General features: G+C 32.3%; 1 protein-coding gene across 1 annotated transcript; it reads right to left on the bottom strand.

The window, feature by feature from the left end:
- Positions 1-495: 495 nt before the first annotated feature.
- Positions 496-1305, bottom strand: LOC145046836 (uncharacterized). Its single transcript, XM_078995100.1, has one exon. It carries the CDS (start codon positions 1303-1305, stop codon positions 496-498), a length of 810 nt encoding a protein of 269 aa, XP_078851226.1.
- Positions 1306-17145: the final 15840 nt, after the last annotated feature.

Below are 17145 nucleotides of genomic sequence, written 5' to 3'. Positions count from 1 at the left end.
CTCCATCTTGATATTTCCAGCTCCATTAAGAATATTGTTTTTTATACTTTTCTGTTATTTATTTATTCTCAAATAAGTTTTAAGCATTTACATAAATATAATTTTGTCATGAACCTAAAGATACAATAATGGTTTATAATATACAATCTCACAAAAAGAAAAAACACAATCAAGATACGACAAATTATATTATTTTGTATGAACATCAAGTAAAAAGTACAATTTTTTTTTTAATCTACTTCACCCTTTGCTAAGAAATCATATTTTAAAAATTAACTCCGGAAACGGATTAGCCCAAAAATCAAACCTAACAGAAAAGAGAAAAACAAACCGTAAAAACAGTTGCTTTTACCGGTTTGAAAAAAAAAAAAAAAAAATCATTTACGCATGTGCCACGTAGGCTCAACAACTTTTGATTTGGTCAACGCTGGGTCACAGCCTGTTCCCCGTCGTCAACAAAGCTTTCAGCCGATCAAGCGGCTCCGGCAACCTGTGCTACGCTGATATATCGGTCCAGTTTCCAGATCGGCGGCCGGAAGCGAATCGATTCATGCCTCCTAAAGCAGGCGGATCAGGCAGCATCGATGGTTCACTGTTGATCGGTTTTACTGTTACGCTGCTTTTTCTGGAGGTCGAATTTTCTGATTGTTCGGTACCTTTCATCGACGATTTGTTGTTTTTTCTCCGGCGGTGACCTTCAGAGCGGAATAACGACGTTATACGAGAGACGATGCTGGTTTTCTGTACTTTACTAGTTTTCTCTTGTTGATTTACTGGTTTCGGCGGTGGTTGAGTAGCTGATGCAATCGCAGACGTCCTCCTGCGGCTGCGACGCCTATGCGATCTGACTCTGCCAATACACGAGACCTTCGGCGAAGACGGCTCCGTCACTGGCACCACTCCTGGCGCCCTACCGCCGGAACTCGACCGTTTAGGGAACAACCGTATGTTCGCCGGGTTGCACTGTCTGCGTTTTGAATCAATATGAGTGTTCTTCTGCGTCTTCGGCAAACCGAGAATCGCAGCTTTTGATTTCATGTTGACAGAAAAGCGCGCCGAGTTCGAATTCGTGTAGGTCGGATTAACACTCGGATTCAGATTCTTCGAATTGGAGTTTCCTTTCTTTGATTCCTTTCTCTCTAAGAAAGCATTTCGATCGAACCAATCGAATTCGGAGTCTTTTGATAGCCAGAATGATTCCGGTGGGACGAATTCAGCACAGTACGTAATATCAGGATCTCCTCCCTCCGCCAGATCTCCGTCGCCACCGCCGTCTACCGGAAGTACTGTTTCTGTATCAGGCATTTTGGGTTAAGATATTTTCGGAGTTTCGCAAAATATATGTGCAAAGGACGAAGATCCCAAAGGAAGAAAATATAAAGAAGGGTTTCAGACTTTCAGCCTTTTAGGACTTAGGAGTCTCCGCTCCCTCTTCCTTACGTACAAGTATTAATGCATAACGAACAAGTGTTAAAGCACCAGTGATCAAATTTAGAAATATTATTAGTAAACAACTTTTATTCAACTTTGGACTTTCGAATTAATAGTAAAAAAATCTGATTTTTAATATAATTTTTGTTATATATTATTAATACAACAAAATTGATTCTTTTAAATAAATATAAAATTTTCTAACATTATTCGTAACTAATTTTTTAGTTCTAATAATGTTGCAACAATTTATTTGGATTATATTTGAATACGTTTTTTTTTTTTAATCTAAAAATCCATTTCACAGAGATTCTGTTGGATTTTAATTAATACTTGATACATTCTTAATCTTAAATACAATAGTACAACTGTATCCAATAAACAAAGCATACTTCTTATCAAAATTTAGTTTTATTATTGTTTATTTGTTTCTACATTGATCATTAATAAAATATTGATGATATTATACCAGTCGATAAAAAATGATTTGTTTTATGTAAAAAGTTAATGTTAAATTTCAATTTAAAATTAGAAAAGATTTCTAATGTTTGATCTAAGACTTGTCCTACTTATATGGAAAAGGAAAGATTCGAAGATTTTTAAGTAAAATTACTTTTGTTTGATACTAATGGAAAATATTGTTAGATTAGATATCTAAACTCATAATTATAGTTAGTATAAATTTGAATTATTACCCGTACATTTTTTTTGGGTTCACTCTCAATCTTAACAATGTACTAGATATTTTTAGAGAGAGAAAATAATGTATTATTTGATTAATAAATTGAAATAAATAATTTGTTAATATATTATGAAAATAATATATTAATGGAAAATAGTAATATTTAATTAATATATAATCATAAATTAATTGAAATTAATATGATGATTAAAAGAATTAATTGAAAGTGCAGGGACTGAAGTGTAATTGTTCAGTAGTTGAGCAAAATTAATTCTAGAACCCTCCATGAGGCTATGAACGGTTTTAAGAAGCTTTAGGGTTTCTAGAATTATCCTTGATGGATAATTAGGAAACTGGATAATTAGGAAGCTGAATAATTACCAGATTTAAGATAATATTATTATATTGAGTTTAAGCTTATTTAGGGTTTCCTGATTGCACTATATAAAGGCCCTTATGGCTATGATTTTCGGCCACTCATACCTTATAAGAGTTAGGCCAAAATTCTAACCTCCTTCCATTCTCTCCTCAATATCCTTCTTGCTTGTGTTAGGTGTGAACCATTAGAGGCACAATGTTTATGGTGCTTGCGACCAAAATCTTTGAAGAAGGAATTCAAGATTGTTTGCTACAACAATCATCAAGGTAAGTTTTCATCCTTATGAATTAGGTTTCATATACAAAAGTTTTGTAGGATGATATTTCATAGTATGTTACCTTTACTTGAAAGACATAGATCCTTCATAGGTTGCATGTGCCTTAATCATTTAACTGTTAAATATTTTCCGGTTAGTGCATATATTCTTGTAATCTATGTTTTCCAGCAGTGGTATTAGAGCCTATGACTATCCTTCATGTATTTGCACATTTGTGAATTGATCAAAACAAAAGAAACTAAAATTTTCGAAAAGTCGTAGGTCACGACGTGAGAATTGATGCTCACAATGTGAGCTCAGTCTAGATTTTTGATGCTTATATATGATAATTATCTACTATATTTATTTATCAAATCCGATTTTACTGAATATATCATTGATAAAATAAAAGCATAGAAGTTAGGAGATAAATCTTTGACTTGATTAAGTATTTGTTGATTAATATGATTGATTTTTTAAGTGTATAAATAATTAATTTGGATATTAATTGAGATTAATAAGTAATGTCAAATATTATTTGGTGTATTTTAAATTTAAATTAATTGTTTAATTTTTGAAATTTAAAATATAAACTAGTATTTCTTTTTGGAAAAGTTTTAAAAAATACACCTTATAATATATGAAGAATTAAATGTTTAATTATTACTATACGTATAAGACTAAGTCAATCGAATCGCTAGTACGTCTTATTCACGAAGTCAATCTATAATGGGGGTATAAGGAAACTGCCTATAAAATGGTAGTTGAATAAAGTCCACTCTCACGTGTCGCTTCCTTGATGGTGGATGGTCGTTAGCCGAACATGTTGGATAGGACAATTAATTCTCATTAATAAGTATAATGCGACTAAAAGTAACTAAAAATTTTATTTTAAATCTCAATCTTAGTTACTTTAGGAAAATGTAACTTTGTATGCTATCCCATGAAATGACACATTATACTTTATAGTAGTTAGTGAACTATGTGTGGTTAACCGACACACTAATAGTGACTATAAAGAGTAATAATGTGCATTTCTAAAATTATTATTGATTAATGGAACGTGTGAGGTTAACCGACACATTAAAATGAGACGATAAATGACGTCGATAGAGTAAAGCTAATTTGCATATTCGCATCTTGTTTGTGATCCTTGGTATCCTACTCACAAATGGATGAACATAATCTAAGATTAAACATATCATTGAATAATTTCAACAAGTCTCAAAAGATCTAGGAATTTCACATAATTTAATTTCCCTCGAATTTCGTTTTTCGATGGTGGAATTGGTAAATCGTTATTTACCTATCTTTATATAATTTACAATTAGATTACAGAATCCATTTTCTAAGTTGTGAATTATTTAGTTGAATCCTAGCATTGATATTTCATTTTGAGTTTTATATTGAGGATTATTCTTGTTTTTGATCCTCGTTATCCCACTCACAAATGGATAAGCATAATCTGAGATTAAATATGCATTTGAATAATTTCAACGAGTCTCAAAAGATCTAGGAATTTCACATAACTTAATTTCCCTCAAATTTCGTTTTTCGATGGTGGAATTGGTAAATCGTCATTTACCTATCTTTATATAATTTACAATTAGGTTACGACATCTTTTTTCTAAGTTGTGAATTATTTAGTTGAATCTTAGCTTTGATATTTCATTTTGGGTGTTATATTGATGATTATTCTTATTTAATTAAAAACTATGTTTCTTTAAATTAATTAATTAAAAGAGAAAAATTAAATCATAATTGGTTTAAATTTAATTAAATTAAAAGTTTAATTTGGATAACTAAAAGTTTAAACATTGTATTTTGAAATGTTTTAAAATATACCTTATATATATTGTTATTAAAATTTAATTACTATATGTATGGGAATAAGTCAATCAAATAACTAGTATACCTCATTCACGAAATCATACTATAATGGGCATAAGGAAACAACCTATAAAATGACCATTGAATGAGTGTCCACTCTCAACCACCATTCCGTGGAGGGTCGTTAGCAAAATGGTTTCGATAGGACATAACCTCATTAAATGTATAACGGTATAAAAGTACTAGAACCCTCTTTAAAATCTCACTCTAGTTTTTGTTTTGTTTTGTTTTGTTTGTTTTATTGTTTTTTTTAAACGACAAATCTACACTACTTATAAACTTCTTCTTAATTCCACTTAATGTCCACTATAAGACTTGGACCCTCAACCTTAAGGAAAAATCTCACTCTAGTTACTTTAGGAAAAATGTGAAAAAGTATGTTAATCCACCCACAACATTCTTTATTAATCGTTAGTGGAGTATGTGTTGTTAACCGACACATTCATTTGGGATTATAAACTTGATATGATGGACAACTCAAAAATTATCATTCTTTCGGTCATTGAAGACCATAAGAAGCAACATGGCCTTTATGTTGTAATTCGTAAAATGTTTAATGTTTTTTTGTTACTTCTTGTAATGTTTTATATGTTTTTTTAGCTATTAATATATATATATATATATATATATATATATATATATATATATATATATATATGATTAGGTTATTTTGTTTTTAGTAACTATTGTGTGCCAGAATGCACAGATCTGGACCATTGGATTGAATATAATCGAAGGTCATGATCTGAGGGTCTATGATAGTAGAATGGGATAACATGTACCATATAATCACACAAATTTGAGCATAAGGGCATTCTAGTCAATTAACCTATATTAAAAAAAATCGGATTTTTAGGGATAATTAATTCCTTTATTTTTAAAAATCTAAATATTTTAAATTAATTTAAAATTAAAAATCCGATTTTTATTCTGTCAGGATGATAGAATTTTAACCATAAAGTAGTAAACATATTTTTCGATTTTATTCTGTCAGAATGACAGAATATCAACTATAAACTAGTAAATATATTCTGAAAGAATACACAAAATCGATTCTTGAATTAATAATATACCAAATAATTACATTGTACGATTGTGATTCATTGAATTATAACAAACATTCTGAAAGAATAACAAATATAATTCTTAAAATATAACAACATTTTAGATGTCTTGTGTATGTTTGACCTCTAAGCCAATTCAAAATATGCTAGCATTCTATGAGATTGACATTTTGTGACATTGACATTCTGTGAGAATTGTATTGCATGAGAATGATTTTATACAAGGAGCCTTTCCCATCAGGTCTTCAAGCAATTTCTATCACAAATTCATTGCCAAATACTTTGTAGTGATACACTTGTAACAACTGCACATTAAACATATAATTAATTAACTGCAAATTCTATCAGAATAAAGCAATAATATAATAAACTATTCTTTCAGAATGGAAATATTATAAAAAGGTAATAGTGTATCTTTCATCATTTGTAGCAATTGAAGCTTGATTAGAATATATAGAATATTCAACACAAAACATAAAACATAAGTAAAAGTAGTTAGATTAACTAGTATACAACATACATTAGAATAAGTTGAAGTGAACATTTTATCAAACCACCATGCATAGAATAAATAAACGTAAACCCTAATGCTTAAAATATTTAAGGTATACACAACTTACAATATCTAGAATAAATCAAAAGAAATCATTATCACATAAGAATATGTAGAATGTTTAAGGAAGAATGATGCAATGTTGGCATTATGTCGAACACCTGGTGGGTGGAAGTTACACTTTCACATTACACATAGCAAATTAACATGTCAAGATCAACATCAGATTCAACAACAAGGTAAACATCATGTGCAATTTCAGATAGCAATTAGATTCAAGGTGCAAAATAAGAAATCAATTTCAAAACCAATCAATCGATACATACTCAATCAGAATCATAAATCATTTTTGACTCAAAGTGAATAAGTCTCGATTCTTCAAAGATGAAACTTCCAACGAATCAGAAATTAAGGTAGAAGAAATCGATTAAGTTGAATAAGAAATAGAGGAAATATAACTAGCCTTTTAGCGTCTTGAGAAATAGAATTCGTTGCTACTGGTGCTGGTATTTTGATTATCATTCACTCCCTCGGTCTTGTAACATTTGTTGGTTGTAGCAGGGTTATGGTCGACATGTTCATCAAAACTCAACTGATGCGGCCGAATGTAAATGGAAGGGGATACGATTATGTGGTTGCCGATGGAAGAGACAATAGGGAGGAGGCATAAGTAGAATACGTATGATATGAGAAGCTAGGGTTTAATAATTGGTCAAAGAGATTTTTATGGTAATTTCCATGAATTAAGAGATTTTATTTTAATTATCATGCTAAAGTTACATAATTACCCTTATTAAAATTTTTAATTAGTTAATTATTCCTAAATTCCTATTGGTGCATTCATGCACACAATAGTTGTAGAAACATTTGAACCTAGCTCTCTCTCTCTCTCTCTCTCTCTATATATATATATATATATATATATATATATATATATATATATATATATAAAGAGAGAGAGAGAGAGAGAGATAAAAAAAATATAATGGTCAAAATGAAAATAGTATTTTTTGAACAATTTATTAATATTAATGGTATTTTTTGAATGAAGAGAAAAAGTTATTACCCTACACCCTACCACACAATATCTACATCGCTATTTTCCTTTTTTTCTTGACAAAAAACAATATATATATATATATACACACACACACACACACACATACACACACCGTTTAATGGTTTATTATACAAGAAACTAAAAGTATAATAGTATTTTTGAACTAAATAAAAAGTTTGTTAACCTCTAATTGTAACATCCCAATCTTCAGGCATCAAGATCTACTCGATGAGTTGGAAGGCCCCAACTCGACGAGTTGAACGCTGAATATGAAACCCTAATTTTTAGGGTATTGCATCACATTTAAAAACCTTATGACTCATTGTTGGCCTCCATTATCGTCCCCTCAGTTCATAGAAACCCTAATTTGTGCCTCATGTCTCATTTTCAGTGTGTGTGTGTGAGCTTGGAGTGTGATTTTTGGTGCTCTTTTGGATTAAACTTGAAGCTTGAAGTGGATTGGTTCAAAGGAAGGCTTTAGATCAGGATTTTCATTGTTGTTGCAGCCATTTGAGGTATAAATTTGATATCTTGATCATCCCTTTTGCTAGATCTCTTCATTTGAAAGTTTATGGCCATTATTAGCTTATTTTGGGACCATTCTTGGATTAGGGCATGTTTTGAAGCTATCACTTCAGATCTGGACGTCTGATGGCCTCCATGGACTTAAAGTCGCTAACTTTATCAAATCTTGGCCCTCCTTCATGTTGTAAGTCCCTTAATAAGTTCTGTTTTGTTGTTTTAGCCTCTTGATGCCATGCATGGACGTAAAGTTAGCAACTTTACGTGGTATTTCAGTTATAAGGGACCATATCTATGGTTTGTAGCACTTGATTAGCTTGGGAATTGGCTGAATGCTTTAAGACTAGGAAAACTCGACGGGTTGCCTAGCCAACTCGGCAAGTTGAATCGGGTTTTCCCATTTTCTGGATATTGTAGAATTAAAATCGAGGATTAGTGTCAATAAAGAGATGACAGCTCCAACAGATTTGATAAAAGCGGAAACCCTAAAGATTTTCTTCAAACATAAGAGATGCATATGAATTACACAGCCTCCTGCTCTGATACCAATTAATGGGACTAAAAAGTCTTTAAGATCGATTAGATTCTTAACAAGTAACTGAAAAACACAAAGCAAGTAAGAACACAAAACAAATCAAACAGATGTCGAATGATTAAAAAGCCACAACCTCAGAAGAACTCTATCAAGAACTGCTACTGTAAAGGTGTGGTAGGGTTACCATATTGTTTTGAATGATAAAATCAGCAGTTAACCTAATACGGTGCATGCATGCACCATATATATAATAACCCTAATAATAAACGGCTGGACAGGCTCAAAACCGAATAATGGACATATACAAACAAGCCAAAAGACGCAATCTCATTATCTCCAACAGTTGGAAATGCAAATTACCTCTCTGTTGGGCTGAGGTGGGAGACACCCAACTGGAAAGAGGGAAAATACCAAACAACACTCTCACCAGACCAAAGATCATTCAGGAAACAACTGAGAAAATAGTCCAAATCAGGACACGGCTCCAAGAATTGTGAGACCGACAAAAGAGTTACGTTGATAAAAGGCGAAAGCCTATAGAGTTTCAAATAGGAGATCGCGTGCTGCTAAAAGTCTCTCTCTGGAACAGGATGATATGGTTTGGAAAATGGGGAAATCTAAAACCACGATACATCGGACCATTTGAGATTCTTGCTAGGATCGGTCCGATGGCCTACAAGTTGCAGCTACCCTTGGAGCTCAGCAATGTACACCCTGTCTTTCACATGTCAAACCTCAAGAAGTGCCTATCATATGAAAGCATCATTGTTCCACTCGATTAGATTGAGGTGAAAGAGAATCTCTTGTCGTTGAAGAACCAGTCGAAATCATGGATAAGGAAGTGAAGTGTACGAAGCAAAGCCGCATTCCTATTGTAAAAGTATGATGGACTGCAAAACGTAGACCTGATTTCACATGGGAACGCGAGGATCAAATGATGCAAAAGTACCCTCACCTATTCTAGCTCTTAAGGATATCCCACGAAAGAATTTCGGGATGAAATTCCCTTTAACGGAGGATGATGTCACAACTGATATTTTACTGATAGGATTTCCTATTTATGTACAAGATAGTTCTGTGTGTAACTATATGACGCTATGTTAAATGTGAACCAAACTTTAAATGTTACACCGATTTATACATCCAGAAATTTGTCTCTAGTCAAAACTTCCTTGTGAAAACTCTAAACCTAATCCAATAAGCTATATCCATGCAACTTTGGGCCAAAACTCTCTTATTGGGCCTAATGGGCTGATAACCTCTCACCTTGGCTCTTTTGGGCCAAACAACCACCATTGGGCCCTAGTTGGGCTGAAATTGATTATTCAACTCTGATTTGGGCCATAAGACACTTAGTGGGACTTATTGGGCCGTGAACATCTTCTTAGATCCTTATGGATGAAAATCACTAATGGAGCTCTTATTGGGCCAAATTCTCAAATGAGTCAACCATTATGCCGAGAACCTCTTAATGGGCCCTAGTTGGGCCGAAAACTCATCCATATGACCTTATTTGGGTCGAGTCCATTTCTTTTGGGCCTAATTGTGGACCGAGATCGCCCTTGTGCCCGAACCAAGCCCAAAATCTCCCAAAACATAAAGGGGCAAAGTGTTCTCAGCTATCCTTCAAGCCCAAACGATTTTTCTTTCTTCCCTCTCCTATTGGGGCGATTAGCCATTGTTAAAAAAAAATAGATGGTATGGGATAATCTTGTGACAACTCACCATTATATTGCATCTAAACATGCAATTTACATCACATATATCCAAGCATATTGTATTATCCATTAAGTAATGCCCACTAATCTCTTTCCCTCTCCTCCTTACATCACTCTATATTTCAAACTCCATTCACTCCATATCTTCTCTCAACTCTTAAAAAATCTTCATTTCATTTCACTAAATATCGTGAGTTTTGTGAGCCTACAAGAGGAGTTTTCTTCTACAAAGTTCCACCAATTGGTAAGTTCCTACCAAACTCAAGTGGTTTTGTGTTAAAAAATTTCTAATATAACTTCTTAAACAACACCATTTCGCATTTTGCTTCCTAGTATTCTCTTAGCTTCGAAAATCTCTTTAAGAAACTAGCTAAGGCCGAAACTCACCCCATTCTTCCTCTCCACAACCGAGAAAACTCTAGGTGAGCTTCATACCCCATATTTACAAACTTTTCTTTCTTTTGGGGAAGAATACAAGTCAGAGTCTTGTGTTAATCTTGTAGATTTGCTTGTATGTGTATATTGTATTTTATATGTGTTATATGTTGTAAAACCCATGCAAAAGTCCAAAAGCTCAAGATTTATGGTTAGATCTCAAGTAGTTGGACTTAGTTAACATATTTCGTGGTTAAAAATAAAAACTAGCTCCTAAAGGTGATTTGTTCTGTTGATGTTTGGTAGAAAACACAAAGATTAGCCAAGGAATATGTTTTCACAAGTTTTTGATAAGAAAATAAGTTTTTCATTTACAAGGGGGTAGTTTTGGACATTAAAACAACCAAGGACTATTCTTCACCAAATTTAGTAAATGGGCCGAAGATGGGCCTTTGTAGCAAATAGGTACCCTTTTCGTCAAAAAGTGTGAAAAACGGTCATTTTATGTCATTTTCGGTATTAATGGGCTAAAATTATTATTTTGATAAAAATAGACCATTGTTGACATTTCTAATTAAAATGGGCCAAAAATGAACAAGTTAGCAAACATTGACCATTTTTGAACATTTTGTAAGAATGGGTCTAAAATAAATATTTTAGTAAAAATGGGCCATATTCGACAATTTTAAGTGTTATTGGTCTAAAATTTACATTTTGGATAAATATGGGCCTTTTATGCAATTCTCGTCATTTTTGGGCCATTATTGTCATCTTCAGAAAAGTTGAGCCATTTTTAATAATAAGATTAAAAATGGGATGATCCTCGACACATGCGATTAAAACGAAATATTTTGGTAACGCATACAATTAACGTTATTTCTTATAATAAATAACGGGATTAACTATCAGCGTTAATTTCTGTTAGGTTCTTAGTGAGACGCACCTTCACCGTACCTATTTAGTGTACACCTTAATCCCTGTACGGTTATAACCAGAGTCTCCTGAAGGGAGAGCGGAAATTTGTGTGTAGATCTATACGGGGTTGACATCTCACACCTAAGCTGTTCGCTACAGCTAGACATGTCAGTTTAGGGTGACAAATATCTTCTCCGAAACCGACGCCTGAAGAACGTCAAGACAAGCACTCTGTCATATTAGCATGGTTATAATAAATCATTTAGAGTATAACAAATTTTATTTAAAAATTTACGTGGAACACACCTACAAATTCGTAACTATTTATGTGCTAAATACCTTGGTAACAAATTCACTACACAAGTCTTAGGGTATTAAGACCACAACCTTTTGTACATCAGAAAATACAGGATTTTCTGGGGAACTCGCAAACAAGTAAACAAAATCACACTCGTAACTATACATGATTTGAAAACAAGGCTTCACGAACTATCTTTATAGAAAATATTGGTTCTTTCTGGGGTTTTAACTATCACAACTATTTTTACAGAAAATATTGGATTTTCTGGGGTTTTAACTACTACGAGGATTTTCATATAAAAATTCTTATGAACTCACCAACATATTATATGTTGACGTTTTTCAAAATAACTTGTATTCTCATGAACTCATTAAGCAGGTTGGCAGCTTTGGACTTTTGGGAATTTGCTGTATTTTTGTTTTCACCATACACTTGTTATTTTTGGGATGTAATTTATGAATGGATACAATGACGCAAACCATGTATGTTGTTATATTTTATGTACGGTGATGATAATGTCTCTATTTCATTTATATACACTTGTTATGATATTACAAGATGAAGTCATTCGCCCCCGGACGTTTTCGCCGTTCCGATTCGGGGGTGTGACAGATGCACTCGACAAGTTGGGTCAACAAGGACTGTTGACCTTGGCTATTGACCTTGACTTGACTTTGGCTATGGCTGACCAAGTTTGATTGTGAGTGCATTTGGGGTATTTGAAGGTTTTGATAGAATGGTTATATGGTGGCTGTAGGCTGTTGAGTCCGGAGCGGAGTATTGGAGTTGGGTTTTACCGATTCATCACTACTTGAGAGGTGAGTTTTCCTCACTATACTTGCGGGTCGAAGGCACAAATGTCGTCCCAACGGATTGATATTCTATTATGCGTGTTGCTATATTGTTATGATCTGTTAGATCGGTATTCTGGTAGATAGGATGATGGTATTCTTAGTGTTCTGTTAGATATGTTTGATTGCCTGTGGACTATTATATGATTATCTGTTATATGTGCACATATTTGATTGGTGGCTGAGGCTTCTCTGCTTTGTGCGTAAGCTAATAGGCTTGGGGATTCCAATCCGATGGTTGAGGGCCAAGGGTATTCCATCCCAAGGATGATTGGACCTATAGTATGTTGGCATTCCAACCCGATTGTTGAGGGCCGAGGGTATTCCAACCCAAAGGTTGACTGGACACATAACATGTTGGCATTCCAACCTGATGGTTAAGGGCCTGGGGCATTCATTGGCTTTTGATCCGCTCAGAGATTGTTCAGAAAAATGTATAAAACACGTTAAATGTAGATCAATTCTGACATCTAAATGTTTTTATTAAGATGTTATCAAATAGGCCTAAAATTTGAAAAATGGAAACATAACTATAGCTATAACTATATATATATATATATGTATATATATATTATAAAGAACCAGTTGGTCTGAAAGATACTTACACAACAACCACATTACAAAACTCTCAACTTTCAATACAACAATCCTCACTACAACTCTCACCTAATCTACTCACACCTAAAGACTATATAGATCAACAAACCCAAAACGGGAGAAAACCCTAGAAGACGACTAAGATAGAATTCTTAGTGTGTGTATGTGTGTAAAATGATCGTGTTTGATTGACAATACACACACACACACCAACAAATATATACTTCAGGTAAGTAATCCAGTTCAAACATGGGTAAACACTACTCGAAAAATAAACGTGTAAAACCAACCTGTCACAATACAACTATCTCCTTTAGTGAGTTGCAAGCCAGAAGTATTCCAAAGAAACAACAATAGTCCTTATGCATATATTATTTACCAAACACATTTCTAATATGTACAATATGTAACCTTGAGTATATAAAAAAAATGAGAATATGACTTATTAATGTAATTAATTTTTCTGTTTGTTCACATCTGGGTAACTATTTTTTTTTTTGTACGTACCTACGTAACGAACTTGTTGAAAATGTTCATATATGATAATTATAACCGGATGTAACAGGTTACATCAGGTCATAATGATCATATCTCAACACTTTGAACAAGTACGTTACATAGATTGTACAAAAAAATAGTTACCCAAATATGAACAAACGAAAAGTAAGAGTAAATTACACGAATAGTCCCTATGGTTTAGGGAAATTTGTGTGTTTTATCCCTAACTTATTTTTTTTATAACTTGGATGATCTCTTCTTTTATTTTTGTAGCACGTTTGATCCATGTCTTACCTAAAAAGTCTATCATGCCATTATTAATTTATTTTTTAATTAGTTTTCTTATTTATGTATTTATTTTTTATATATTTAAAAAAATTATTGACCCCGCATATCTATATCTCCTCACCCTAAACCTGAAACCACATTTAAGAAATTTAATCTAGGTCCCACCGATCACCATCCTATCTCTCATCCTCATAAACTTCTATGTCTCTTCGATCTTTAGTGACATCAACGTCTTCATCATCATTTATTTTTTTGGTCCTTCAATTCCGACGAACCAACATCACAACTCACTGTCTCTTCATCGAATTTTTCACATTCACAACTCAGTGCATCATAAAAAGAAGGGATGGTCGGTTGTTGTGTGGTTCGCCAGAGTTGAAGGACTGAAAAAAGAAGGGATGGTGAATACGTCGATGCACTAAAGATGGGAAGGAAATAAAAGTTGGAGAGGATGAGATACAAATTTGTAGGGTCCATTAATTTTTTAAAATATATAAAAATAAATAAACACATAAATAAGAAAATTAATTAAAAAACAAATTAAAAATGGCACAATAGTTTTTTTTTAGGTAAATAGAGGCCAAACGCGCAACAAAAAAAATAGTAATGACCGCCCGAGTTAAAAAAATAAGTTAGAGATCAAATGTACAGATTCACCCAAACAACAGGGACCATTGTGTAATTTACTCTTACTTTTCATTTGTTCATATTTAGATGCTATTTTTTTTTACACATCTAGGTAACGAACTTTTTGAAAGTGTTCATATATGACCATTACGATCGGATGTAACCTACTACAGCAGGTCATAATGGTCATATGTGAATACTTTCAAAAAGTTCGTTACCTAGATGTGTACAAAAAAAAGATAGCTATCCAAATATAAACAAAATGTAAAAGTTATTTACCTAAGTTAGATTCCCTATAAAAAAAAATAACAAATAAAGAATAAGTTTGAACTAATACCACTATTCTCAACAATATATTTATAATTTTATCAAATAAGTTCTTAGTATTTTGTTTTAGGAGATTGAAGAACGTTTTTTTCTTTAAAGATATATATAAACAATTAAGTATTACCGGCACAACGGTTGTATTGATAAAATTACATATCTTAAAAAAGATATTAAAACGCGTAGGATACAAAGTTAAAAACACATTACATCTTTATTGTCATTTGTCAAAAAGAAAATTTTATTGAAAAGTAGAACGTATCCAATATATTCGAAATTCCATCAAAATAAGCATTATAAGTCTATAATAAAAAAATTACTTTTCATATTTTATATAATAAATATTACTATTGTCAGGATCTAACCGGGTATAATCAAAGCGACCAATTTTCTAATATATTCTTCTATTTAATATTTATTATTTAATCCATGCAAGATATCAATATTAACCATAGACGTCGGTTTTAATCTTTTTCTATAAGTTGTTATGGATCTGATTTCTAAAATATTATGATGTATTTTTAATGCGAAAAGAAAGATTTTCACGCCACCAACTCCAACCAATGGGAAACTTTTTCAATTTAGCACCGCAGCTAAGAATAATTTAAGTATTATAAAGTGGATGAGGACAAAATTGGAAATTTGGGATAACGATTCTTAATACAACTTTTTTATTTTAGGTTTTAACTGTCAACAAGGAACGGACATGGCAATGACATGGTCTTTTTTAGAGGTGAGCAACACCGGAATTAAAAAACAAAAAATCGACCGAATCGAAACCAAATTCAAACCGTCACCTTTGAGTGTGGACTTTTTAATACCGTAAAATTCAGTTTGGACTTTTGTAACTGACTCACAAAACTGAAACCGATCCATACATTATATAATCTATTTAACAAATTTAATATACTATTAATACTTATTGTTAGTTAGAATTTTTAGGTTTGGATGAGACGTTTGGTATCTACATGCTTTGAAAGTGTAAACAAGTTGATTGAATGTAATTATTAGAAACATTAACTACTATTTATGTGAAACATTATTTTATGCGTGTTCTTTGGGTTGTTTGAAGAACCATTGTAGTTTAAATTGGTTTTTCTCTTCTCCCTTTGTCTTGTTGTCCCTCTTTCAATATGTCAACATAACAAAACTTTATTTCAATCTAATCTACAGAAGAAAAATGAATAGCTTGAAGCAATGAAGGATAAGATGTAACATCCAAAATTTGGATGTTTAGAAATATGAGAAAGAAATGGAAATAAGTTGGAAAATGACAAAAATGATAATGAACGACAAAATGGTCAAAGAGAGTAAACTGATTATTTTATATAACCAACAATGGATATAATAGTAAATATGTCATTATTTTACAAGTTATATGAGTTTTATATGCTTATGATGTAATGTATGAAGTTCAAGAGCAAAAGTGGAAAAGAATATGAAATTTGCAATTCCATGTAAAAGTGATAAAATGTCAACTTTGAAACCATAAAAACTAACCTTAGAGGAAAGGTAAGGAAAAGGGTACAAAGATAACTTGTATTGGAATTGAAAATGAAACAATAGCAAAAACAATCAACTTAAAAGGAGTTCATACGAAGAATCTACAAGGTTGCGAAGTTGGACAAAAAGTTAAAGAAAACTGACTTGGAAACTTGACAGCTGCAAGGTGCCAACTTTGAAGCTTAATAAGTCGATATACATATCTAATTAGAAATAACATTATTATGGAAAGTTGTTGTCCATAAAACAAAGAATACACAAGAAAAAGAATCAAACAAGATATAAGTTTAATGAATGAGATATGACTGTTTGAAAATTGTTGATTAAACACTTGAAATATTGTAATATTCTGACTTGCCATGTTCACGTCTGAATAACTATAGTTTTGGATACATTCCGATGGAAAATATAATATGGAACTTTTAGTACTCCTAACAAACTTTTCAACGATATAAGTTTTGTCCAAATCGAAGTTCGAATCACCAAGGTACGAGGGTGGAAAGATAGGGAAAAATCATACATTTTGTTGGGAAATTATCCCAAGTTGAGGAAGTAAGGTTATATAGATCTTTTCACAATAACCAAGTCTTACATACTTTGTTGAAGGTGTTGGGTTTTATTCAAAAATAGATTTAACAATTCAAGAAATTTGGCAAATGAAAGACTTAAAATTTGAACAACATGACTAGTTTATTCCCACCAAGGATCATCTTGCATGAGTTGGAAGAAAACAACAACCAAAATAGAGTTCATAGATGAAAAAACCTCCGTAGTCC

This window comes from Lactuca saligna, chromosome 5, assembly GCF_052625555.1.
Source record: "Lactuca saligna cultivar CGN05327 chromosome 5, ASM5262555v1, whole genome shotgun sequence".
In the NCBI taxonomy this organism is placed as follows: Eukaryota; Viridiplantae; Streptophyta; class Magnoliopsida; order Asterales; family Asteraceae; genus Lactuca; species Lactuca saligna.
The sequence above is the reverse complement of the archived record's forward strand: the minus strand, read 5'-3'. Positions and strand labels throughout refer to the sequence as shown.

What these genes read in the sequence shown, in the direction of transcription:
- LOC145046836 (XM_078995100.1), bottom strand. Translation starts at nt 1,305, where the DNA reads ATGCCTGATACAGAAACAGTACTTCCGGTAGACGGCGGTGGCGACGGA.